This window comes from Callionymus lyra, chromosome 18, assembly GCF_982586985.1.
Source record: "Callionymus lyra chromosome 18, fCalLyr1.hap1.1, whole genome shotgun sequence".
NCBI lineage: Eukaryota > Metazoa > Chordata > Actinopteri > Syngnathiformes > Callionymidae > Callionymus > Callionymus lyra.
The window spans coordinates 869,918-896,433 of NC_141835.1; the positions used below are offsets into that span (position 1 = coordinate 869,918).

Below are 26,516 nucleotides of genomic sequence, written 5' to 3' on the forward strand. Positions count from 1 at the left end.
ATAAATATACTTTGATGTTTCGCTGAGAAGGTTTTTTTATTCCTGTATTTAAAACTACTCTAGGTTTTCTTCAGGGTTCCGAGAACAAAACACTTTCTTGCAAACGTCTCGGTTTGATCCAACGACTGCAATGAAACATCTGAAGACACTTTTATTTGACCAGGCTTTTCCTTTATTCTGAGACTCCTGTGTTACCTTGACCTTGAAAGTATATACTTTGAGTAGTTTAAGCGCTTTGTGACCCTGGTCTGGAAAAGTTCTATATAAATGAGAACAAAAGTGTGAAATCAAACACATTTAAGATTTAAGATAAGATCGTTTTAGTTCCGCTTATGTTTGATTTGAACAGAACATTAAGTTTCTGGCGCTATAAAGAGATTATTTAACATTTTTTGGGTTTTAATTTGATTCTTCGACGTAAAGATCAAAGAACAAACTTAGTTTTTCTACAGCGACAAGTTCCAGATGTTGTTTCGACGCAGAAAAGATGAAAAAGACATAAAATGTGTTTGATAATCGTTTTAATTCCTGATTCATGCGTTTTAAAACTTTCCATTTCCTTCACTTCATCTCGTCCTTCTTTTAAAAACAGACTTTCGTTTCCTTCGTTACAAACGTCTTGATCGACTTCCTCTGAACCTTCGCCACACGGACTCGATATGATCACTCGGTGCAGAGCACAGCCACGCCGCGCTCGTAGAAGCTGTGCGGGTCTTCCTTGGTGGCGATGTCGAAGTCCACGGTGAAGATCAGGTCCGACCGGGTGAAGTTCAGGTAGACGGGCAGCGTCACCTGAGAGAGAGACAGGTGAGTCTGGAGGTGAGACGGACGCGTGACAGACGCTCCTACCAGGTTCCTCTTCTCCGCGTTGCTCTGCTTCATCCAGCGCAGCTGCGTCAGCGGCAGCTCCGTGGAGATGGTGGTCGACAGCGAGAGCTTGTTGTTGCTGCAGATCGCGCCCTGGAGCTTCAGACCTGACGGGGTCACAGGAGAGTCCAGTTATTTATCCGTTTATCTGCAAATCACACCTGATATCGTAGATCAAAGAACGAAGACACTCCCGGGAAAGGGGGGCTAAAAGACGGAAACCCCCACAACATTTTAATGACTAGATTACAAGAAAACAAATCAGGATGTCTCTCTGCGGGGGATCGGGACACAGGGAACTTGAAAGAACCATTTGGCCGGAAAGAAACGACCTCCCGGACAGGAAATTTGCCTTAAATATAGCGATGTTTCTACAGATCGAGACCTTTTCTCCCAGAACTATTGACCTGTACAGTCGCCGGGAGAAAGTGCGTCCGATCGATCGTAAAGCTTGTATTTTGTTTGACTTGAAGCGTCGCATCAACGACCTTGACTCTCTGATCGTCCATCTTCTCCACGAAGTATGAGACCCGAGACGGACGTGACGTCGTGTTTTGATCCTTTTAATATGATTCACTATCAGTCTCTTGTTCTCTGAATCAATGTCAATAAAGTTTTCCTGACGATCTTATTTCTTCTTGAATCACGACTGGACCGACCTTTGATCCCGAAGCTGCAGGCGTCCAGCGCGGCGGCCTGAGCGGCGGAGACGTTGACCTCCAGACAGAGCTCCTCCAGGGACCAGCTGTTGGCCTGAGCCACGTACTGCCGGGTGGCCGTGATGTAGGCCTCGGGCACGAACAGACTCCCCAGGCAAACGTGGATGTTCTGAGGACAAGAACACGTCAGATCCTGGTCCGAGACCCTCACCTGCAGACTCACCTTCAGCTCTTTAGCGCCCCCGCTGGCCGCCGCCTGAGAGATCTGCTGCAGCTGCTTGATCCTGTCGCTGAAGTCGGCGACCCACTGGATCACCGTCATGGACGCCGGGACCGTGTAGCGGCACCAGCTGCGAGGGAGGATTCCTACGAGGGCGACAGGGTCAGGGTCAGGGTCAGATCCAGAAGAACCGCCAGGGGAGAGCAGGGTCCTGACCTTTGACCAGGTCGCTGATGAGCGTGCGCAGGTAGTTGGTTTGTTTCTTCTTCCCTTCGCACACCTGGACCACGTCAGACAGATCCTGACGGACCTCCTGCAGCATCTTTCCTCCCATCTTCACCTCGCGCTCGAAGAAGCGGAACAGAGGGTCCTGAGGGTCAGAGGTCAGGGTCGGATTAGGTTTGAATTCAACGTTTAATCGTTTTATTAAACATTGATTTACTTTCTGGAATAATTTCACTCGATGATTCTACGTTTAAAGATTAGTTTAGTTTTGAAATTACAATTTTTTTTTGTTTTTTTTAAACAACATAACAACAAATAAAACATTTCGATTCAATGTTTTAAAATCATAGTCTTTTAAATATATAATATATTTATAATGGTCTCAGACTAAAGCAACAGATCTACTGATCAGACGATCATACTGACGACGTCTCTGTTGCTTCAGTCTGACACCATTATAAATATATCATATATTTAAAAGACTATGATTCAAACTTTTTATATTGAAACCAAGACTATGAACTAAAAATAACACTTTTTTGAATTAGAAAATCAAACCAAAAAACATCAATTCTTTACATTCATTCTTTTGACTTTATTTTCTTTGAAAAGTAAATCATTTAAAAAATAGTAAACTTCCACATTTTAACACAGAAACCAAAACGACTCCACGTTTGACCTTCGACCTCCACACATGACCCCACTGACCTTGATGTTCTCCACCGTGCGCTTCAGTGGACTGACGCTCTGAGGCGTGAGCTGCAACCAGTTGCCAGCTGTGGTGTGAAGCGTCCTCATCCAGGCCGGCTGAGCCTCCGACGCCGACGTCGCTCGTTCCTTCGTCTCCGTCTCGTAGGCGAGGTCGTCCTCGTCCTCCAACATCTGCATTTTCAGCATCTTACCCATCATGTCAGTGCCTGCAGCCACCAGCAGGGGGCAGCGAGCGGGGGAGGAGAGAGGGAGGGAGGAGGAAGAGAGAGGGAGGGAGGAGGAGGAGGAGGAAGAGAGAGGGAGGAGGAGGGAGAGGGAGGGAGGAGGAGGAAGAGAGAGGGAGGAAGAGAGAGGGAGGAAGAGGAAGAAGAGAGAGGGAGGAAGAGGAAGGAGGAAGAGGAAGAGAGAGAGGGAGGAGGAGGAAGAGAGAGAGGGAGGAGGAGGAAGAGAGAGGAGGAGGAAGAGGAGGAGGAAGAGGAGGAGGAAGAGGGAGGAGGAAGAGGGAGGAGGAGGAGGAAGAGGAGGAGGAAGAGGGAGGAGGAAGAGGGAGGAGGAGGAGGAAGAGAGAGGAGGAGGAGGAGGAAGAGAGAGGAGGAGGAGGAGGAAGAGGGAGGAGGAAGAGGGAGGAGGAGGAAGAGGGAGGGAGGAAGAGGAAGGAGGAGGAAGAGGGAGGGAGGAAGAGGAAGAGGGAGGGAGGAAGAGGGAGAGGAGGAGGGAGGGAGGAAGAGGGAGAGGAGGAGGGAGGGAGGAAGAGGAAGGAGGAGGAAGAGGGAGGAGGAGGAAGAGGGAGGAGGAAGAGGAAGAGGGAGAGGGAGGAGGAGGAAGAGGGAGGAGGAAGAGGAAGAGAGAGGGAGGAAGAGGGAGGGAGGAGGAAGAGAGAGGGAGGAGGAAGAAGAGGAAGGGAGGAGGAGGAAGAGGGAGAGGAGGGAGGAGGAGGAAGAAGGAGGGAGGAGGGAGGAGGAGGCACAGGGTCGTGGTGGGAGATAAATTAATGGTGGAATATTTCAACATTCTTCATACAAAACAAGGGTCGACAGACAGAAGCTTCACAGAAACAGTTCAATAAACAAACGTCTTCAAGAACGAAAGTGTAAACAAAGCAGTTGAGGTTTGATGCACGAGGGGGGGGTGTTTCAGCGCCGGGAATCATGGGAATCATGGGAATCATGGGAATCATGGGAATCATGGGAATCATGGGAATCATGGGAATCATGGGAATCATGGGAATCATGGGAATCATGGGAATCATGGGAATCATGGGAATCATGGGAATCATGGGAATCATGGGAGCTTTGGGACCAGAGACAGAAACTTTGCAAAGCGACATGTCGGCTCCGAAATACAGCTGCTGGAGGCTGAGGACACGCCCCCTGAGAGGACACGCCCCCCGAGAGGACACGCCCCCCAAGGAGCACCTGGATCACTAAACTACACTGAGCTCAGCGTAGGAACTCAGTGCTTCAGTGGACCTGTGGAGGTGAGTTATGATGCTGGACGTCTGGAGAGAAATAGTTAATGATGTACGAACAGGAACGACATCAGGATAAATGTCTAAATAACAACGTGAGGTTCCTTGACCTTCACCTTAGAACCTGATGAGCACTCAAACATTTAGCATGTGATTCATCTTCCTCATCATCTTCCTCATCAACATACCCTGAGTGGTGAGCAGGACCTTCTCTGCGTTGCTGGGCAGGCCGAGCCAAGATGGCGTCTGAGTGTCCGGCAGCATCTCCACCCAGTGCATGAACTCCTCGCGCCTGAACAGAGTCATGAGCTCGAGTCTCGTCCTCCAGAGACGTGGACGTCACACACTCACCGGATGCCGTCCGGCATCTTGATGTCCTTGTGTCCGTCCACCTTCAGGGCCAGCTTGAACTCGCTGTCGAAGCTGCCCTTGGTGAAGATCCGGTCCAGGAAGGTGTTGAGCAGACGCTGGTCGAACTCGTTGTCGATGCGCCCGCCGTAGATGGACTGAGCCATCAGGGTCTTCAGGGCGGCCCACGGGATCTTGTCGGGCGCGATGTTCTGACGACCCTGTGAGCGAGGCCAGGTTACCACACGCGTGACCCCGCCAGAGGTCGCGACCCACCTTAGCCGTGTCGTCCAGCCAGGTGTCCACGGTGTCGCAGGCCGAGCGCAGGTCGGACTCGCCGAACTCGTACTTCTTGGACCAGCCCAGCGGCGCGTAACGCAGGCGCTCCTGGATGACGGCGTGGAACCAGGCCAGCAGGAAGTAGAGCCTGGCGCGCTCGTTGGGAGCCTGAGGAGCGAGAACCACATGTGGACCTGAGGACGTGGACCTGAGGACGTGGACCTGACGGAGACGGTACCTTGCACATGCGAGCCACAGGGATGTTGCTGAAGGTCCGCAGCATGTTGGCCTTCACACCTGGAGGAGGTTCGAACACGAAGATGCGACCGGCTCGGAGCAGGTTCACAGGAACCTGAGCAACAGTTAACACACATCTGTTGAACTTACATCTGTTGAAAACATCTTTCAATGGAGGCTCAAAAGAATCATTTATTCAGCATTTAAAGTTCAAACTTTGCTTAAAACAAAAACATTTCAATACTTAAAAAAGTGAGTTTAAATATTTAAATGAAAAACTACTGCTTTTGTTTCTTACATTCTCATTTTTAAGTCAAAAATACCTTTTATTAAATCTATATTTTTAAATTCAAAGTCAGTATTGTTGATACAAAAGTGAAATATTTGACTGTAATCAGTGGAACTTTTTTTACCAACATGTGTTTATATTGATTTTAAAATCATACAATAAAATATTCAATTCAGAAAATGATTGAACATCAAACCATGTGTTTTTTCAACATTAACATTTTTAATCTCATTGGAACAGACGTTCCTGACGATACCTTCGGATTGATCTCCATCGTCAGGAAGAGCCTGAAGCTGGCGTGAGGCTGCATGGAGTGAAGCTTCTTCTCCAGCTGCATCAGCCATCCAGGAGCCAGGTGGACGTTCTCCAGCATCACCCACCTGCAGCACAGGTGATCAGCCTCTGACCCACGTTATCAAACCACTCAACGCACCTTCCAGACTTGACGGCCGTGTTGATGTCTCTGTCAGCTTTATTGAAGCCTTCGGCCGAACCTGTGCAGGTGAGTCACAAACATGAGCGTCCACACCGAGGTCACCTGAGGTCAACAACCGTCTACCGATAGAGATGGAGGTGATCTGTTTGTTCTGCTCGGCCGCCAGATCCCGGACCAGACCGCTGGCGTCGTAGCCCGGCACGGAACACATCAACACAGGTGTGCTCGGCTTCACCTGCGGACGCCGGGGTCAACGAGGTCAACGAGGTCAACGAGGTCAACGAGGTCAACGAGGTCACACGGTTACGGGTCAGAAGACGCACCTCGCTGTCCACGATGTTGGCCAGATCGAAGGGCTGCTCGATGATGCTCATGAAGGCGTCGCCCAGAACCTTGGACACGAAGATGTGCGACATGGCGAGCAGACGGTCCGGACGGAAGGACTGGATGAGCAGCAGCTGGTGGACGGCTTGACCGATGCCGGCTGAGGAGCAGGTCCGTGAATATGGTCCTTCATGAGCGAGACTCGTGTTACTCACTCGACTGCTTGTCTTCAGACCACAGGTACGGCACCGACAGCTCCGGCGTGTTGCTCTCCAGCCACATGAAGATTTGCTGGAGTCCAGAAGATGAATGTTATTCTGACGATAAACACGTTTCATTTCACACGTCTTCTCACCTCGTCCGCCTCGATCTTCGACACCAGATCCTTGAACGCCGGCAGGCGGCTCAGACGCACCATCGCCTCGCACTGATCCGTCGTCAGACCTTTGACCTTGGGCGGAGTCGTGCCGGTCAGAACGATCTCCTTTCCACGCAGGAAGTGTTGGAACTCGGAGTCGTAGGAGGGCTCGCTGAGGAGGCAGACGTCAAGGTGAGCGGTTGTCAATCATCAAAGTATGGTTCAGTGATACCTGGGCATCCCCTTCAGGCTGATCTTGGCCAGTAACATGGCGAAGGTGATGTGGTCATGGTGCAGCATCCCCCGAGCAACCCTGTTGAAGGCCACCTAGGGACGAACTCATTCATGTCATTCCATCCCTCAACAATATGAAGAGGATTCAAGATCCTTCACTGGTCCTCATGTTGCTGCTCAAGCATCTCATGACTCAGAGTCTGATTCACTAAAACTTTGTGTCGTTCTTTAGCTCCTGGAAATTCAAATTCAAGCTTTTTGCAGAAAAATAAAGTAAATGTTTTTTTCAACTCAACTTTACTAGAGTTTCTCAATTTTTCTAAAGTATTCAATCAGCGTAATTATTGATCAACTTGGTATTTGTGACGTTTCTAGATGTTTAGATAAACCCAGCATGTACCTGGAAAAGGTCCTTGGTGATGACAGCCAGTCTCTGCGTGTGATCACTGATGCCCTTCAGGTTGGCGTTCTCATAGAGCACGGTGTGGTAGGTGTCGAGGAAGAAGTGGAGCGAGTACTGGTACAGGAAGTGCATCTGAAGAGGAGGATAAAGAGGTCATCCACGGTTCAGATGCGTTTGTGTGAAGCCATCAAACCTGGTTCAGAGCCTCCATGGTGAAGTAGATGCTGCTGCAGGCGGACGACAGCGACAGGTACTGCTGCGACACCGCCTCCACCTCCGCCATGATGATGTCCGTCTCCTCCACCTTCCTGGTCACCTCTGCGGCTTCCTTCTTCAGGTTCTCCAGCGTGGTGATGATGGTGTCGTCGTCAAGGATGCGACCCTTGACCTCATTAAGAGCCTGCAACAGAGACTTTTCCAGTTGACGCAGACGGAGCTGGAACTCTCCTGTGAGACATGGTTTGAGGCGAGTTAGAACCGTGACCTTGTGACAGTGAAACCCTCTGGAACATTCATACCCTGGAGCTTGAGAAGATCTGAACGTTTCTCATCCACGTCCGGCCGCTCGGCCTTCAACACCTCGTTCAGACACTGGCTCTGCAAACTGCTGCGCGTCACCGTGAAGTTGACAAACGTCACTCGAGAGCACAAGTCTGGCGGGAACTCGACCTGCAACGACGAGATGGTCAACATGCAGCCGAACTCACAGGAACAACAACGACTTCTCTCACCGTTGGGTCTCGCGTGGAGAGGAAGATGACAAAAGAGGGCGACAGGTCGATGTCCTGGTCTCCCAGGGTGATCAGGACTCGACCTCCTGTCCTGCGGACTTCTCTGTTCAGCACCGGATTCAGGATGGGATCATAACTCTCTACGTCCTTGAAGACACAGAAAGAAAAAAGTTAATTCATTTTCTACGGACCATTTTCTATCCCAGCTACTCGGGGAGAAAGGTGGGTTTAGGGCTGAAGCTTATCTTACAATTGAATCGTTTACAATTGACCCGACAATATGAACAGCATTTGTTCACACAAACACTAATAACTAGGATAAAAGAAAATGGCTGCAGGTTCTTGTGGTGCGGACCACGACCACGACACCAGGAGTTGAGTCGCAGAAGATCAAAGCCATCCATACCTGGACCAGCAGTGGGTTTCCAAAGCGCAAGGCGCTCTCCAGGTTCTTCCTGAACGCATCGTCCAGGAAGCTGGTCCGGGTGATCTTGCGGTCCTTGTATTCATTCATGATGAACTCGGTGGCCTGTCCTGACGGGTCGATGATGAGAGGATACCTGGAGGAGCAGCATGAGTCGAGCCTCCGAGCAGCAAACATGACATGATGTTCTACAACATACCTGTTGAACCTCTTGAGCATGATGGCGTTCTCGGTGCAGAGGTCGTCGGCCGGCAGCGAGTTGGCCTGCCAGCGCAGCCGCTCGTCTGCGTTGGACAAGTACTCGGTCCTGGCGATGTCGGTGCGGAACTGAATGTTGGCCTGCTGCAGGTGGTGAGACCAGGTGGTGAACAGGTTCTGCCTCATCTGCTGCTCGAAGTAGCCGGCATAAGAGATGAACGCGGCCGAGAGCAGACAGTCTCCGGCGATGGTGGACATCTGGTTCTTGAAGGTCTCGCTGGTCTTCTCCCAACGCTCCCTCTCGGCCGACAGACTCTTGAGCAAGGCATGGCTTCGGTTCACCTGCACAGAGAAGAGCAGCTTCATATGCAGCTCCTGACAAACCACCAGAGCGTTTGAGGAGGAAAGTCCACCTTGGCCTCGACGGCCGCCAGGTCGGCCTTGATGGCCTGAGCCTCCGAGATGAGGACGGCGTACTCCTCCTTGTAGCGAGCGATGCTGGACTCCAGATCTTTGATCATCTGCTCGACCTCTTCTGCCTTCGTCTTGTTATCGGTGGCGTCGTCTTCGAGCTTCTGCAGTTCGTTCCTCAGAGGCTCCACACGCTTCAGCATGTCGGCGTAGTTGAGCTGGTGTTCAAAGGTAAAGAGTTACTGGTTTACAACACCTGGCTGAGAGCAGATGAACTTCCTTACCTGAGCGATGGCCCATTTCACCATCGGGCCACAGGCCACTGAAGCCCTGTTGACTTGATCGTAGTTGTAGCCAGGGTTGGACATGTAATTCTTCTTCATCTTCTCACGGATCGTGTCACTGAATCATGGAAGAAGAAACTTTTGGTGTAAAGTTGTTCAAACGGGACGGCGGGAAAACGCACCTGATCTCATCAGCAGAGAAGTTGACAATGGTTGGAATGAAGTTTTCCCTCATGATGATCGATCGGATCTGCTTCCAGTCGGTGGTCGACTCTCCCAGGAGCAAGCAGATGGACTCCAGGGCCAGCTTCACAGCTGCAGGTGGATTAGCCATGGATCGGACCTCAACCAGGTGCTGCTTCTTAATGGACTTGACAGCTGTGAAGTGAACCCCCAGTTAGATCGTGGCCAGGATGGATTCAAAGGTTCATTTACAGAGTACGGTAGAAAACAAGATACAACATCAATTTCATAAATGAGCTAAACCTTGACCTGCCTCAGCGACAGTCTAGGTAGACTTGTGTCACATGATGAATCATGAAGACACAAAGCTCATCTTCAAGAGACGTGAACACGGTCAGGGATGTTTGACCGAGTCATACACTTCTCTACTGCACTGAAGATCTAAGGAGCCAAACACACCGTTCTGAGCTTCAATAACTGCCGGCTCCACCTGGTCCAAGTCTTCTTTGACACTCAGCTGCTTGTCCTTGATGATCTCCTGCTGCTTGTACACAGCTTCCTGGATCTCCTGACTCATCACCTGGATAGATGCAAACAAATATTAAATATAAACTCTTTCAATCAGGTCTCTGGATTTTGGCTCGAACCTTCTTCTTCTCTGCTTCCTGCTGGTCCTTAACCATCTTTTTCAACTTGTCATTAGCAGCAGCATTCTTGGTCTCCAGCTCCTGACTCTTGATCCTGAGGTCCCGACGAAGCTCCTCCACCTGGTTTGACGAAGTTCAAATTGAAGGAGGTTCTACTGGAAACATGACCAGCCGATGAGAAGATAGAATCCACTCACTTGGTCAACCGTCTCCTTTATCTTGCGCAGGCCGACGTTGAGGTGCATCTGCTGCTCCTCCAGCTCGCTGCGTTTCTCGTTGAACAGGTTTGCATATTGATTGATGAAGTCCAGGTAATGGCGGGGAGTGATTGACATGGTGTGACCGCCACGCTTGGCAAGGCGGTTGTTGGCCTTAATAAGAAAAGATTAGTTCAGTGATGCAGACGCTTTATTAGCTACTTTTGACAGAGCCATGAATTTTTATACTTATTCATTTCATTGAAAAAAGTATTTACTTCATCCTGCATTTATGTTGTTTTTATTGTTCTTACTAATCCTTCTCACATCATTATATTCTATGTTAACAATTGTTGATTTGTAATCCGTTTTGGTCTTGTTATTTATAATATAAAAATATATACTATAAAAAATATATATCACATTTATTATTTAAATTAATTATAATTGATTCATCCGTTTCATCAGAAGCATTTCAAAGCACATCAACAAAAGGACCAACATTATAGGAAACTATGTTCCTAGTCGATAAATCAAGTTCAGTTTAGAAAACGTCGACTAAATCCATAAAGTTTCCATGAAGGATCCAAATGAGACCCAGACAACGACCGTCTACACATGGATTAAAGAATGCAAATGTTACCTGGTGGAGCGTCTGGTGAACAAACACGCAGCCGTTGACGATGGCCTCGCGGTGAGACGGCGGCTGAGGAAGTTTGTCGTAGACGATGGGCATGTAGTCTGGAACCCTGTAGTTGGGCTTCTCCAAATCCATCTTGCTGGTGAACTCCTTACCGACTTGGTAGAGAGCCTCTGTAGACCAGTCTCCAAACCAGTTCAGGACACATCTGTGGATCCCGAGAGGAAGTCGTTAAACTCGACACTCAACGAACTTTTTCCTCATCGCTCGCTCGTACCTGTTGAACAGAGCTGGAGATGTTGCAGCTCGGTCCTTCAGACCCTCAGACGAAGGGTTCATGGTGAAAACCACGTGGAGATTTCTGATGACCTGGCTGGTGAACCACTTGTACAGCTCTTCATGCGTGTCCAACATCAGCCCTTCCTTCTGGGCTCCTTCTTTACACTGGGTCATCAAGGTGGCGTATTCGTCTCCCTCGAACAAGCCTGGCACCTGCACAGGTGACATGGCAGCCACTCAAACAAGGTTCTGAATACACTCAGACACTGCAGTAATAATAATCAAAAGGACAAACCTCTCCATTGGCCAGCAAGGTGTTCATCCTCTCCAGGAATCCAGAGTCAAGCACGTTGGATTCGTCCATGATGAAGGCGATCTTCTCGTTCTTGCAACCCGAGCGCCGCAGCACAGTACGAAGGTCTTCATCGAAATCCTCTCCAGTGTATCTCCTGTGAACCTGTACGTAGAGAAGCAGATATTTAGGAAGCCAAGTGGACCTTCATCGCCACGTTTCACTTCAGCTCCACCGACCTTGATCTGGTAGACACTCAGGCCGTTCATCCAGGCCACGAAACGAGACAGAGTGGTTTTTCCAGCTCCACTCACACCGATCAACAACAGATGCCCTTGTGGCTGCCGGAAGATTCTAAGAGATGAGGTTTAAGTTAGATTTCTTTCCTAAAGATGGTTTTTATATTAAAACGTTTAACTTGCCGATCGATCCTCAGGACATGATCCAGAACCTCATTAAAGAGAACAAGAGGCACATCAAGCTCCTCCTCGTAGAAGACCTTCAGACGAGCCTTCACGTAGTCCCTGAGCTCCTCCTGTTCCACTGGAATGTAATCCTGCATTTAAAAACATCATGAGTCCATCGAGCCTGTGCAGTCAAGTATCTACACAGCAGACGATCACACCTTTGAGAGCCAGTTGCTGTAGAGGATGGGCCTGTTGAGCCCCTTTTCTTTATCAATGTTGGGGAAGTGTTTGAGGGCAACGACGTCAATGTTCTCATCTGTCCATTTTCTTTCATCATCATCAACAAGCCTGGAAAAAAATGGAATACAGATGAGCGTGTGATGATGTCGCAGTAGAACTGCTCAACAGAAACTAACAGGAGCACGTCAAACATCTCACACACCTGTCCTGGAAGAGACGGAGGGCTTCGTGGGCCCAGATGCGAATGAGACCCTCTACTGGGAGAGTCTCAAGTGGCCTCAGAGCCTCGAAGATGCCTCTCACCCAGCGGGTCATCTCTCGGGGCGAGTAGATGTAGTGAGGCTGAGTGTCTTGGGTGAAACGCTCCTGCAAATGGAACAACAGATGACATTAGAACATCTACATGTTGAGTTTAAAGCCTCTCACTGTGTTGGGAATTAAAGCGTCACCTGAGACATGGTGTAAAACTCCACCATCGCGGCCGTCAAAGGTTCGGCGTAGGTTCTCAGGGAGGGAATGAGGCGAAGCATGGCACGATTGAATGTTCCATAGATCTGCGTGAGAGATGCTGGACCAGGATAGTCCACGTACACCACAGGCACATGACGCAGGAACCTACAAAACAGCAAAGAAGTCATTCAACTGTTTTGACCTTGTACGGCCTCAGAACGTACATTAGTTACATTTGAAAGATTTAAACACATTGGAACAATCAACAGGGAATTCTTGCTCAAGTGAAAGAGTGAATACCGGTGTGTCAGAGGTTTTCTTCCAGGATCAGTGGGAGGATTACATGCACCCACAAACTGGATCCTTTCCAGTTTCACCCACGTCTGGTCTGAAGTTCGGTAGAATCCTCCATGTTCCACCATCTTTAAAAGTGATGAAGATTAAGAAGTTACACTAAGTGGTCACTTTGTTTGTTGAAAAGGAAAAGTACCTGTCTGAGGAAGGAGATGACTCTCTGGGTGCCGTATTTATCCATGTCTGGCAGATTGATCTCGTCGCAGAAAAGTACCAGCCACTTCCCCAGCTGGACGGGAGCGAGAACGACACCGTTGGGTGTGCGGCGGTACTCGCAGTAATGGTCGAATGTCTTCAGCAGAAGCTCTGGAGTGGTTGCACTGGAGAAGTTCAGGCCAACAACCTGATAAATGAGGTAAAAGGAATATTAAACAGTTGAATCTGTGAGTAGATAAAGTGTGTATTAGCACGTCATAGATAAAAATCTGTTAAATCACTGTACCTCCATATCAGGCAAAGCCCTGAGGGCACTGAACAGAGTCATGGTTTTTCCAGAGCCAGGAGGTCCACAGAGCACCAGAGGTTTGTGCTCTGCCAGCCAAGTGTAAAGCAGAGCCTCATGGCGAACAGTATCCAGAGTTGGGACGACCACATCTGGAGATGCCACCTTGTGGGTTTCCACCTCTATCTGGGGCACCTTGCCTTGCCAGGACTGCCACTCACCCGAGATCATCACCTGAACCAGAGATTGTTCTTGAATGCAACATCGAGGACACATTTACGGAAGAAAATGTTGCTTTTTTGGTAACTTTATACCTCGTAGTCTATGATGGGGACATTTGGAGCAGACGGCAGCGGCACGGTTGTGATTCGACGAATGTATTCCCCAAGTTCACCCCTGATCTTCAGCCTTCCATCGCCAGAGAAGGACCAGAGCACAGCGTAGATCAAGTATTTCTGAGGAAACGAGGGAAATACATGTGTTCACTTTCATTTCTTAGCAATCTTTTCCACAAAAGAGAATCATGTTCCGTTACCTGCATGTACTTTTCTAGCTGATCGATTGGCATCGGGAAGTCGGGGTGATTGTTATTGTAGAGCGCCACGTTACGACAGGCCTGGTGCAACATTGAGAAGAGGGAACCCATGCACCGGAGGCGAGTGAAGTCCATGATGTGCTCCATCTTTGAAGCATGTTCCAAGGCCTTGATGACCAGGCCAGTGGAAGTGAAGTATGGCTGCAGGATGGCTGCAGAATCACGTTGTATCTGGAGAAAATATTAAATCTTTAGTTTTCTGTAATCATGAAATCAGAAGTGTCATCAGAAGTTTACCTGCAGCATTGGGGAGGCGGTCTCCTCCTCATCCTCTGTGCCCTTTCTATTGCGCTGAGCCTCGTCCTCGCCTTCATCCAACGGGATGCTCCGTATACGGGCCAGAAAGTTGTTGAAAATCATGTCTGTGCTGAGAACATCCTCACTGAACCAGACCATTCCGCAACGAGACACAGTGGCCAGAGTGGCATATTTGAGATCCTGGACTTCAAACATGATGCGCACCTGTTGAGAAGATGGATGATCAGTACCAGGTGTGGAAGTGTAGGTGCTGGTGTGTGTAATGTTGGACGCTTACATTTGGTGGCAGACTTAGACGCTCTCCATTTGGCAGCGTGAGAAGTTTATTGTCATCAAGGACCGAGTTGAGATTTTCAACCCACTCAGGGTCGACGTCGCCATCAAAGATGATCCACTGGCGCTTTTGAAGTTCACCTCTGACATTGTCGATGATTCTAAAGAAGACAAATCGGTTTATTTTGATCCATTACTCAACATCAAAACAATCAATAACCTTGTTGGACCTTACTTTCTGAGAATGTGTGTGAACAGACCATCAGTCCATTCACGGGTGTTTGGATCCAAGGTCCCGTACAAGTAGTCTTTGCTTATAGCCTTCGGGTCAATGATGTGTGCAACACCCTCGAGACCCTCCAACCTTTCCAAGGCTTTGAGGAGAACCCTCCATGCCATGGTCTTCCCACTACCTGAAGGTCCAACCATCATGAGGCCATGATTGATCTGAGTGATCTGGTACAGCTGAAGGACCTGGAGAAGGAAAATAATATATTGTCTGAATCTATTCAAAAATAGCTACACAGAGAATCTTCAATCAAGATTATGAATCAGAAATAATGTGAATCGTTACCTTCTCAACCCACATGCTGCCCACGTCATCACCATCTCCATAGGTCAAGTACATTTCCCTGCAGACCTTCTTCAGCTCCTCTCTTAGAGCAGACATCTCTCCACGGTGGTACTGCACTCCAGGGAAGACGTCTGCGAGCAGGCTGAACAGGAGAGGGATATCTTCTGCCACCAGTTTAGGAACCATTGTCTCACACACACTCTGAATCAGAATCTGCAGAAAATAAAGTGGAAAACCATGTGTATGGAATTTGTGGTCATTCAAATGTTGAAATATGGATCAAAATACAGATTTTAAAAAGATAGTTTGAAAGTTAACCTCTTGTTCTGGAAGGTTTTCAGCGATATCATTCTCGTCGACAACTTCCCCGCGCTCGAGCTTCTCCCTTTTGATCTTCTGGATTCGTTCACGCTTGACGTTGCCAGCACTGATCAGAACACTCTTCAGAGCTCGGAGCCCAAAGTCATAGTGACTCTGGGAGGAAAGCTGTTCGTCACACAGTCTGAAATAAAGGCCAAATGCAATATTAAATAAACGCAGTACAAACAAACCAGCAACAATGCGAGTCACCACATACTTGAAGAAGGGAACGATCTTCTTGGCGAGCGTCTCTGCAGTGCGGAATCCTTGAGAGTAGAGCATGACCTGAGCAATGAGCTGCCGGTCTGGCTTGGTCATGGCCAAGCTGCGGAAAAGCTTTTTCAAGTTGTCTGGCAGGTTGGAGCGGCCGGCATAGCCTGGATTCATGGTGATGAAGATGGCCATCTCTGCGCTCACCTTCACCTGCTTGTTCAGGAGCTCAGTGGTGACTGGCACACCTGGAACGGGAGAAAAAGATGAATTATTTTCACACCTTGTGGACACTTTTGATAACAGTTGTGAAACAAAATGTACACATTCTCCTCGCTTACTTCTGTCTCTGTTAGGGTTACTGTGTTCTCTCAGTGCCACCTGGATGTACTGGACCTGCTGAGAGACGGCAGAAAGCATCCTCTCCTCAAGACGGTTGAACTCGTCAAAGCAGCCCCAGGCTCCCACTTGGCAGAGACCCACAAAGATACGACCCATGGCCTGAAAAGACAGTAAAAACATGAAGTAAACTCTGCATTCGTCAATCAAACTCGTCAATATTCTCATGTTCGTCTTATAAATGATTAGCACTTTACCTGGAAGTCAAACGTCTCATCGCAGTTGAAGACCAGCACGAACCTTCCCAGCTGGTGACCGAGGGCCTTCACAGACTCAGTCTTTCCAGTACCAGCAGGACCTGAAAGAAAATAATTGTAAGAAAAGACAATTTGACAGCATGTGTCAAGAACGCGAGTGAATTCAAAGTGAGAAATGTACCAAAGGGTGATCCTCCGAGTCTGGCTTCCAGAGCTTGAGTCATAGTGAGGTAGCAACGGTCGGTAAGTGGCGTCTGCACCAGCTTGTCCTGGACCCCCAAATACTCAAAGCCATAGTTGAACTTGGCATTTGCCATCTGAATTGACAACTGCTGCAGGACATCCGTCTGCTTGGGGTCGAAGTAGAAGCGCATCTGACTGAGCCACTCGAAGGACTTGGGGTTGTCGATTTTATTCTTGATCAGAGTCCTGCTGACGTCACGCTGGTGCACCAGCTCCGTGATCTATTCACAGAGAGTTAAGATGTAGGTTTGAACCAGAAGGCTCGCAGGGCGAATCATAGCTGAGATGATCTTCTTACCAGATGCTCCAGCTTCCTCCTGCGCAGGGGAGGCTGCTCCATCAGCACAGTGTCGGCCAGTATGTTGAGGGTCCCCTCGACATTGGACAGCACTCCATGCATCGGAGTCAAGTCTCCGCCACCAGCAATGGTCGTCAAGGCAGCCTCGACATTCTCAGACCAGGCAATTTGGGCGGAAAGGACGACCAGTTGGGCCTAAAAAAAGCAAAGAAAATAGAGTTTGATTATTAAGCATATTCAGTTTATTTTATTTTGTTCCTCGTGATAAATATGCTTCACCTGATAACGATCGATCCAGTTGATGTACTGGCTGAGGTCCACGTCTGTGCCTCTGTTGAAGCCGATCACTTCTGTGACCGACTCAGCCAACAGCTTGGCCAGAGTCACTCTCATCTCCTTCTCCACCAGCGTCAGCCACTCATTGATCTTGGGGTGATCTGTGATGGAAACTGGCGTCTTGTAGAGAATCTCTTCACCTTCACGAGAGGAGATTCCCAAAACGACAGTGTTGTCCTCGTTCAGCAAGATGCTGGAGACTCCTGCGAACATCTTCTTGAAATGTTTCTGCAGTTTGGCAACGTTCTTACTGTTGCCGATAATCTCCAGCAGATCCTCGTCTCCAACAAAGTAGAACCTGATATCCAGAAGAATAATGTCATCACAGGAGTCGTACACGTCAGAAAGAAAACTCCTTACCTGGGAAATGAAGATCTCTCTCTCTCCAGGTATTCACCCAAAGCCTTCTGGATTTTTCCAAGAAGGTCAGCGAGCCTTTCAAGGGACCTCTGCACCCCTTGGATGTTCAGCACATCCATCACGAGAGGAGACTTCGTGACTTTCTTCATCAATGCCAAGAATTCTGTGCTGATGCTGTAGGAAAATGTAAAGAACATGAGTCAACCGTTTAAAACTGATTAAGGCGCCATGGATTTCTGAAATAATCCCAAAACTTCATCAGAAAATTACCTCTGGAATCTTTGTGTTTCAACAGGCAGCAGATGCTTGATGTCAGCACTGCCAGTGAAGATTCCTTCCAGATAGACCCAGCGACGCTGGACATCAATCCAAACATCGAACAGAGCCATGATGCGGTTGAGCTTGTCCTCCCAACTCAGAGCATCTTCCTCAAAGACCTTAGAAGTAAATGCATGAGATTAAGAGATGGAATAAAGGGAAAGTAAATTCATTTTTTTAACTCACCTTGTAGTATGGAGACAGCTTCATGGCAGAAACGCTGTTGATGTGTTCTTTGACTTTGTTGAAGAGATCGTCCCAGCCTCGGATCAAGCGACACTTGTTCTGGTAGTTCACCAGGTCGAGCTCGTACGAATTCCACACTTCACGGATCTGTGGAAGAGAAAAGCATGACTTGTTAATGTTTAAAAAAAGCTAAATGCGAGTACATCATCGTGGCGTTTAAGCATGTTTATAGTTGACCTGTTTCAAGAACTCCTCCAAAGCCATCTCTCCCTGAGCCACCAAGAGAACATCCTTCACCACCATCTCGTTCCTCTGCAGATCCACATCCCAGATCTGGCCCAGAGTCAACTCGGACAGGACCCAGTTGACATGCAAGCGCTTCATCAGCTGCTTCCAGTGACGATCTTTCAGAGCCTCCGACTTCAACTCAATCACCAACATGTTCACCTGAAGACAAACGAAAAGTTCAACAAATGGCTGCTGTAAATGATCAAGACATGAGGAAGACGAGCTTCACCTTCAGGTAACCCTTCAACAGCCGCTGAACAAACTCATAGGATGCATACTGTCTCAGCCGTGCTTGGAAGTTCTTCAGCTGATTCAGAAGTCCGTCCAGACTCTGTCGAAGCTGCAGACACACAAACCATTTTAACAATGTAGGACTGATGTGTTGATGAAGTGCTTGAGCGACTCTGACCTTACGAGGCTGCACAGACACCCAGGGCTGCTCCTTCATCTGGTTGATCTGCTCCCACACCTTGGAGAGCTCAGACCAGACCTCCTTCAGATCGTGCAGCTCCTCAAGGGCAACCTAAAAAAGTACCAAAGGAACAATAAGTTATTACAATTCACCACAAGAGGCTCGGTTTAAACCTTATAAGAGAAGAGAAAACAAGCTTGATAATCACCTGAACTCGTTCTTCACTTCCACTGAGGAGACCAGTGTCCGTCAGCTCCAAGGCTTCTTTGGCTCGTGCACACTTCTCTCTCTCAATCTTGAGACGCTCAAAGTTGCCTTCATAGATGGTCAGAGACTGAAGAGCTTCTTCTGGACGGAGGTTTCCCTAACAAGGACAATAGTTTTGTTCTTATTTTTTCAAATATTCTACTGCAAACTTCAAAAAAGAGCATCACTCACGGCAACTGGTTTGGTTTTCTCCCAGTCACTGAGCAGGTCAGTGGTGCGGTTCTCAACGGCCTTGTCCTCCTGTACGATCTTCATCTGCAGGTTGGCAACTTGCTGCTGGATGGCGGTGTCTTTCCGCTTCATGATGTCACTGAAGGCTCCCCACTCGCCTTCGATGTTGTCAATGTACAGCCAAGATGGTGGGAACTGGAATCTTTGCTTTTCAAGCAGACGCTGACCATTTCTGAACAGCTACGTTACGAACAGAACAACAAGAGTCAGAACATGAAATCGTTACTTTTCGAATCAAGCAAAAACCAAAGCTGTACTTACATCCACGTTCTTCTCAAATTGTTTGATCTTGCGCTTCAACGTTTGGACGTATGTTATGAAGTTGACAGCGTCGGACGTGCTGGCTGTGTCCACGGAGTGTTGCTCCAGTTCTTGACGAGACTAGAAGAACCGATGAAGAATAGAAACACATTCATCATTTTAATTATAAGTAGATCGTTTTTATCCACATAGGTTTCAAAATGATGATTAAAAACATTCTTTAAGCCAATTAATGAAAGACATTTTCATTGATTTGCATTACCTTGGAAATTTGGGAATGGAAGTCCTGCATGTTCTGGCCCAGCATCTGACCGAACTTGCTGAGGACTTCTTTGTGCCAAGAATCATATTTCAGGTTCACCTTCGACTGGACCTGGTGACAGAAGCAGCATATTTTTGAAGAAGGTGTTGCCAGAAATACAAAAACAACTTCTTTCTTACCTTGCCATAGTCAATGACAACAGGTCCAAAGTCCTTCCTTGTCTCTGCATTGTCGAAGGTTCCACGGGCTTTACGGATCTGAACCAGCAGTGCCTGCCATTTGGTGAGGTCTTCACCGAGACGGTTGTAAATGTTCTCCGCCTGCATGTCCCACAAGCACTGGTATTGCAGCCAAACCTGGACAAGGAAGGAGCAACAGGTTACGAAAATAATAAACACAGGTAAACAGAAGGTCATGACCTGATCCCAAGACTACAAGACCCTCCATCGAAAGATTATGTCCATAACACAAACAGTAAGGGCAGCCATGGCAGTCAAACCCTCTCTGGAAACGACCGGTAGAGTCTCCACCGCGGACCATGATCTCAAACACACCTTGACATACTGTTCCACCTCAGCCACGATGTCTTCCACTGCGATGTAGGGCTCTTCCAGGGCAGCAGGTCCGTCGGGCATCCTGGTCAGAGCATTTCTATAGAACTTCTCCTCCTCCGACAACTCGTAGTGAACACCGACCTGGAGAACGAGAACATCATAGTTTCACTACATCTGTCACCGAGTTGATTTGATTGTTGAATACAAGATATTTAAGAGAGCATATCAACTCACCTGGTACCGCTGGCTTTGAATTCTTGGAAGAGAAAGAATGACCATTTTCCAAGCAAACATCTCTTGGTAGAGTTTAAAGCGACAGTCTTCGATTGGTGGGTTCAGGTAGATGACTTGGTTGGTGATCCTGAGCTCATGAATAACATTCTGGAGGGAGGAAGGAGGTTTGTTAAATGATTCCACTTCTCTAATGCTTGTGAAACTTACCTTGATCTTGGGATCACCTCCAGGTTTGTGGCTCACTTGAGGAGCTTCTGTGTCCATGTCCACATCAGCTTTGTCCTCCATTTGGCCTCGAAGAACCTGAGTCCAAGCTTTAAGACCGGCCTGCAGACGCAACCCAAGTATGCGTTCGATCTGTGAGGAGGAGACAAAAGGTTCAGTTCTGTGACCGGCGTCAGATTTATCGTCAGAGTTCACTCACTTCAATGTCCAGCTTGTTGACCCAGATGGGAAGGTTGGAGTAAGAATGCAGATTGAGGTCATCCACAGCTTTCTGGACACGGTTGAGGATCTCCGAGAAGGTTTTGTGCTCGTACATGCAGGTGTCAAGAGAGCGGACCTCCAGGTCGATCTTTTCCTCGATGAGCAGGAGGTCGTCCACCTGGAGAAGCAAGAAACAAAAGACGCTTGAATCCAGTTTGAAAGCTACATTATGACCAGTCTGCACGGACCTTCTCCTGGAAGTTGAAGACGGTCTCGGCCAGTCTCTGGACGTACGGATCCAGCTTGTAAGATTCCCACACCAGAGTGATCCCTTCGGAGACCAGAGCCTGAACCTCTTTCTTGAGCCCGGCGACCAGCAGAGAGATGGAACATCGCTCCTCCACCTTCTCACAGGTGCGCTCATAGGTGCGCACGCTCTCGATCAGAGAGATGGCGAAGGGGTAGAGCTGGTTGGCCTGGTGGGCTTTGTTCACGATGGCCAGAGGAACACGGAAGCTCAGCCACTTGAGATTGCGGACCTCTTTGGACAGTGTGATGATTTCAGGGAGGAAGTTGACCTTCAGCTTGAGGGCGTTTCCTGTGCGACCACGAGCGCGGGTGCTTTCGATGGTGAAGATGCGACCGGACACGCCGAGGTTGCGCTGCTGCACCTGTAAGACACAAGATGTTACCTTTCAAATATAGAACAGACATGAAGACGGAGGTCGTACCTTACGAGCCCAGTCATCGAAGATCTCTTGAGTGTTGAGTTTGGCCCTGAAGCTGTCGCCATCTTGTTTCAGCTTCAGCCCCTCCACGTGGTTCTCCCAGCCTTTTCCCAGAACATCCTCAACCCTCTTCATGTAGGCCGTCAGCTGACGGTCAATCTGCTTGGCCCAGATGATGGACCCGGACACGGGAGGCAGATCCCTGACGTGGCTCATCTTGCAGGACTGACTCTGAGGATACTGCACTTTGAACTTGTCGTGCAGCGACTCGATGTCGTCCTTCACGCGCTGGATCAGCTGGGTCTGGTACTCTCGGATGGCGCCGCGGATGTGAGGTCGCACGAACAGAGCGTTGAAGCGGGAGAAGATGCGGAACATCTCGTTGGCATTTTTGGCGGTTCCGAGCTGATCGCGGAGACGAGCGGTGATTCGGGTCTCGACGCGATCGATGCGCTCGTCGTACCTCTTCATCGCAGCTTCCCAGGCTTCCATCCCTTCCTTCGACACGTCCAGTCCATCCACCTCTTTGACGTTTTCATACGCCAGGTTCACCTCCTCGATGGCGTTGGCATCAGCAGCGTCAAACAGAACTCCAGCGACCTTCATGTCCTGGGTCTCCACTGGTTCTCCAGCAGTGTGTTGAGGAACAGCAGAAATCTAAACATAAACACATTTAAAACTTATGACTCGGAACATGAAGCGGCTCATTATCACAAAAGTGGGATCAATAATCTACGAAAGAGAGTCGTAGGTTTTAAAAAACAATAATGATAGTTAAATAAATGAATAGTATATTAAAAACAATGCAAGTAGTAAATAAATAAATATTATATTTTAAAAAAAAACAAAGTAGCAAGTAAATAAATGAATAGTATATTAAAAAAACAATAAGTAGTAAATAAGTGAATAGTATATCAAATAAACAATAATAAAGTAGTAAGTAAATGAAAAGTATATTAAATAAACAATAATACAGTAGTGAATAAGTGAATATTATGTTAAAAAAACAATAACAAAGTATTAAATAAGTGAATAGTATGTTAAAAAAACAATAAAGTATTAAATAAGTGAATATTATGTTAAAAAAACAATAACAAAGTATTAAATAAGTGAATAGTATGTTAAAAAAACAATAAAGTATTAAATAAGTGAATATTATGTTAAAAAAAACAATAATAAAGTAGTAAATAAATGAATAGTATATTAAAAAACAATAACAAAGTATTAAATAAGTGAATATTATGTTAAAAAAAACAATAACAAAGTATTAAACAAGTGAATAGTATGTTAAAAAAACAATAATAAAGTATTAAATAAGTGAATATTATGTTAAAAAAAACAATAACAAAGTATTAAACAAGTGAATAGTATGTTAAAAAAAACAATAATAAAGTATTAAATAAGTGAATAGTATGTTAAAAAAACAATAATAAAGTATTAAATAAGTGAATAGTATGTTAAAAAAAACAATAACAAAGTATTAAATAAGTGAATAGTATGTTAAAAACCCAATAACAAAGTATTAAATAAGTGAATATTATGTTAAAAACCCAATAATAAAGTAGTATCAGTCACTATCCACCTGAGGCCGCAGCACACGGACGATGACGGCCCTCAACTGTTCATGCTGGCGTCTGAAGCGTCTCATGTGATCGAGGCGCGACTGCAGCTTTCTGTGCGCCGGGTTCAGACGCCAAACCATCTTCAGGTTTTCTTCCCTCTTTCGCTTCACGATGTCCCTCAAAAGAACCTGAAGTTTCTCATATTCATCTTCCCAGGTCTGGAAGACTTCGAAGCAAGCAACCATCACCTGTGAACCACGAGGATGAAGATAAACATCTAACATTGAAGCTCCATCGACGTCATTTCAACCACAAACCTTCTCAAACTCCTCGTATGCGACGTGCATCAGTTTCCTGGTGCCCAGCACTTTGAGCAGCTGCGAGCTCAGGTCCCTGGAGATGGCCTCCACCAGACGCAGGGCTCTCTGAATGGGGTACTTTGTGTTTCTGATCTTCTTGAGGTGGGTGAAGATGGCCATCAGGGCCTGGCGGATCTTATCCAGCTCCGAGGCCGACAGCAGGTCGTTGAGGGGGAAGTCCTTCATCAGAGGATTGTAGTCGTTGACGGTTTCAACAGCTTGCTTGAGACCTGAGAGCAGAACCGTTCAACATCCTGTGAGGATCCACGGTGGACCATCACTCACCGGTGTCCGTGTCGAAGCTGACGGTCGCGTGGAAACGTTTGCCGTGTTTCAAGATGTCGAGTGTGAGGAGGATTTCTGGACTCTCTCTCTTCTCCTGGATCCTGTTGAGGGCCCTCTCCAGGTTCAACCAGAAACTGATCTCCTGCAAGGCTGTCCCTGAGGCCGGGTCACGGTCGAGCTTCGTCACCTGAAGATCCAACAAACCTTCCATTACTGATGCTCTTCTTAACGACGTAGACACTGAACATCTCTCGTACCTTCTGGATCTCCCGGATCCAGCGGTTCACTCCAGACTGCAGCTGGTTGAGGAAGGTCGGGTCTTCCACTTTGTCACCAAAGTCCGTGACCTTGGGCTTCTCTCCACGTTCATAGCAGTGCTTCGCGATGTTGGAGATGTTCGGGTGGATGAGGAGGCTGATCTCTGGGATCTCGATGTTCTGCTGCAGGTGAAGAAGACCCATCTCCAGCTCGGCGATCTTCTTCTCAACGGACGGCGCCATCTTGTCTCCATCTCTGCAAACCAGAGAACATCGTCAATTGAAAGTCAATAAAAAACCCATTAATCCGTGTGTGAAGGTTCTTCTGGAGCAGAAGATGTCAGACGGACTCACCGATCTGCTTTGCCAGACTCCCGGATGTAGGACTTGAAGAAGGGAGCGACGGCGTTGCTGATGAAAGAGTGCAGCGTCTCGTAAGGAGAGTCTTCGCTCAGCGTGAGAACCCGGACTTGAGTGGATATGGGTTTGTCTGCGTCGATGATGCCGATCCTCTTGATCAGAGCCAGGCTGAGGAACATAAACCGTCAGTGACTGAAGAACCAAACCCACCAGCGTGAGATTCAAACACCTGTTGGACTTGAGTCCGTAGTGCACGTCGATGTTGATGTTGTAGGTGATGCACTCCTTCTCCTCCTCTCCTTCGTCCCCGACATCCTCTGTGGAAGAGACAGAACGTTTGACACTAATATGCATCTGCAGTAGAAGAAGTGAGTCATATCTGTAGAGCAGAAGGTTTCGTTTCATAGGAAAACCTCATCGGCCACACCCGCCTGATGACTGGTCAGAACCCGCCTGATGACGGGTCAGAACCCGCCTGATGACGGGTCAGAACCCGCCTGATGACTGGTCAGATGCAGAATATTCTTCTACACAGATGTGTGGAGGTTTTAAACATTTGTGATGAACAACATGTGATGGATCAACAATATTTAACGGTTGAACAACATGTGAAAGTTTAAAAACATGTGATGGATCAACAACAGTAACATCTTTGTCTGAGATGAAACACTCTGCCTGCAGAAAACTAAACAGTCTATTTAAAAACAAGGTCACTCACATGATTCAACCACCAAACGGTCAGATGTTCACTTACGTAAGTGATGATTTAAAGTGTTTTACATCAAATGTATAATACAGTTGATGGACAAAAGCGTCACGTGATAAACGTCCATGTCATGCTAGAGGCTCACGTTTACGTCACGTTTAAATCAACGTAAAATCCCAGCAAAGTTAAAAAAGGATTTTATTCAATGTCAACATAGATTTGATTTATTATTTGATGTTTATTTTCATCTCTAGATTTCTAACAGTGTCTTTACCGTAAGATTGAGACTAGCTGCGCACCCTTTTTTCCCGTGACGTGTGTGATGAGGTCAGTGATGATGTTAGTGATGATATTAGTGATGATGTTAGTGATGATGTTCGTGTCTCTAAAAGATCCATCAGACTGATGTTATGACGTGTATCAGATGATAAAGGCTTTAACTCTGTGTTTAAAACACTGAGCTCGTCATTGTTCGTGACGCATCAATATTGAATAAACTCTTAGTTTCAGGTGTTTCTACCTTTCAAGGCGCTTCTCTCCACCAGGATGGTGTGAACCTGCGGGTCCGAGAGGAACTTCTTCATCTGCTCCACGGTGCTCTTCTCCTCCAGCACGGACTCCAGGGAGGCCGGAGCCTCGCCGCCATCTTCCAGCAGCAGCGGCACCAGCTTCCGTAGGTGCTTCTGCAGCACCGCCGTGTCCGCCACCGTGTGCGCCGCAGACACCTCCAGGGTCCCCCCGCCGTCCTCCGTCCCTCCGCCGTCGGACATCCTCACAAATGTGCTCGAAAAGAGAAATAAGTGGAAGCGAGAGCGAGTCTGACGCGACTGTCAAAATGCCGCAAAACACACCCAGGCTTTATTTGGCGCAATGGATGATGGGACTTGTAGTTCGAAGCATGCCCAACCCAGTCCGCCGGACTACAGTTCCCATAATGCAACCGTGATAACGTTAACGTCTTGGAACAACGCCTGAGTCTCGAGTCATAAATAAAATAAAGACAGAAATAAGTAAGAATTATCCTTTCATTGACTGGAGTTAAGTTACATTTAACGCATTAAAACATGTTTAGTTACATTTTGTACGAGTTACGTTACATTTAACGCAGTAAAACATGTTTTAATCACATTTAACGCAGTAAAACATGTTTTAATCACATTTAACGCAGTAAAACATGTACTTAAAGCTAATTTAGTGCAACAATTTTCTCATGGCATATTTTCTTTAAAATATATATATATATTTAAGTGACTTTAACATTCACGACATTCCTCATTTCTGCTCACTGCATTCATGCTGTTGGGAATTTGTGTGTCTTCCTTAAATACACAGTGCACACAAATTAAATGTACCTGTTGTGAGAAGAATGAAGCGATATAAAATCACATTAAGATATGATAATACAAGTTAAATATGTTACGTCAGCTGAGATTTATATAGATCTTCAATAATAAAAGTCACATTAATGCTACACCCAGAA

The 26,516-nt window shown here is 47.4% G+C and overlaps 1 protein-coding gene across 1 annotated transcript; it reads right to left on the bottom strand.

Moving 5' to 3' along the window:
• Positions 1-504: 504 nt before the first annotated feature.
• dync1h1 (dynein, cytoplasmic 1, heavy chain 1) lies at positions 505-25,897 on the bottom strand. The gene is made up of 77 exons (XM_087779850.1): positions 25,557-25,897; positions 24,560-24,647; positions 24,325-24,498; positions 23,971-24,226; positions 23,714-23,900; positions 23,387-23,658; positions 23,090-23,317; positions 21,511-22,164; positions 21,028-21,450; positions 20,778-20,957; positions 20,561-20,710; positions 20,354-20,500; positions 20,120-20,260; positions 19,745-19,921; positions 19,566-19,676; positions 19,304-19,423; positions 18,983-19,222; positions 18,753-18,908; positions 18,542-18,655; positions 18,362-18,472; positions 18,082-18,291; positions 17,845-17,991; positions 17,611-17,777; positions 17,341-17,514; positions 16,924-17,278; positions 16,645-16,839; positions 16,285-16,567; positions 16,104-16,204; positions 15,849-16,008; positions 15,515-15,755; positions 15,256-15,439; positions 14,938-15,150; positions 14,599-14,837; positions 14,368-14,524; positions 14,070-14,294; positions 13,773-14,003; positions 13,552-13,692; positions 13,238-13,471; positions 12,932-13,138; positions 12,742-12,863; positions 12,441-12,606; positions 12,194-12,357; positions 11,970-12,099; positions 11,767-11,900; positions 11,584-11,698; positions 11,348-11,509; positions 11,051-11,265; positions 10,777-10,981; positions 10,134-10,307; positions 9,937-10,056; positions 9,749-9,869; positions 9,289-9,484; positions 9,107-9,224; positions 8,825-9,040; positions 8,413-8,753; positions 8,196-8,349; positions 7,790-7,936; positions 7,577-7,727; positions 7,252-7,505; positions 7,056-7,190; positions 6,654-6,748; positions 6,419-6,593; positions 6,279-6,354; positions 6,063-6,223; positions 5,863-5,974; positions 5,737-5,797; positions 5,560-5,683; positions 5,016-5,129; positions 4,775-4,945; positions 4,502-4,719; positions 4,339-4,442; positions 2,680-2,888; positions 1,963-2,116; positions 1,750-1,892; positions 1,527-1,695; positions 850-974; positions 505-792 (listed from the first exon to the last, which is right to left on the bottom strand). The coding sequence occupies exons 1-77, from the start codon at positions 25,804-25,806 to the stop codon at positions 664-666; spliced, it is 13,923 nt and encodes a 4,640-aa protein (XP_087635976.1). The 5' UTR covers positions 25,807-25,897; the 3' UTR covers positions 505-663.
• Between the last annotated feature and the right edge of the window lie 619 nt (positions 25,898-26,516).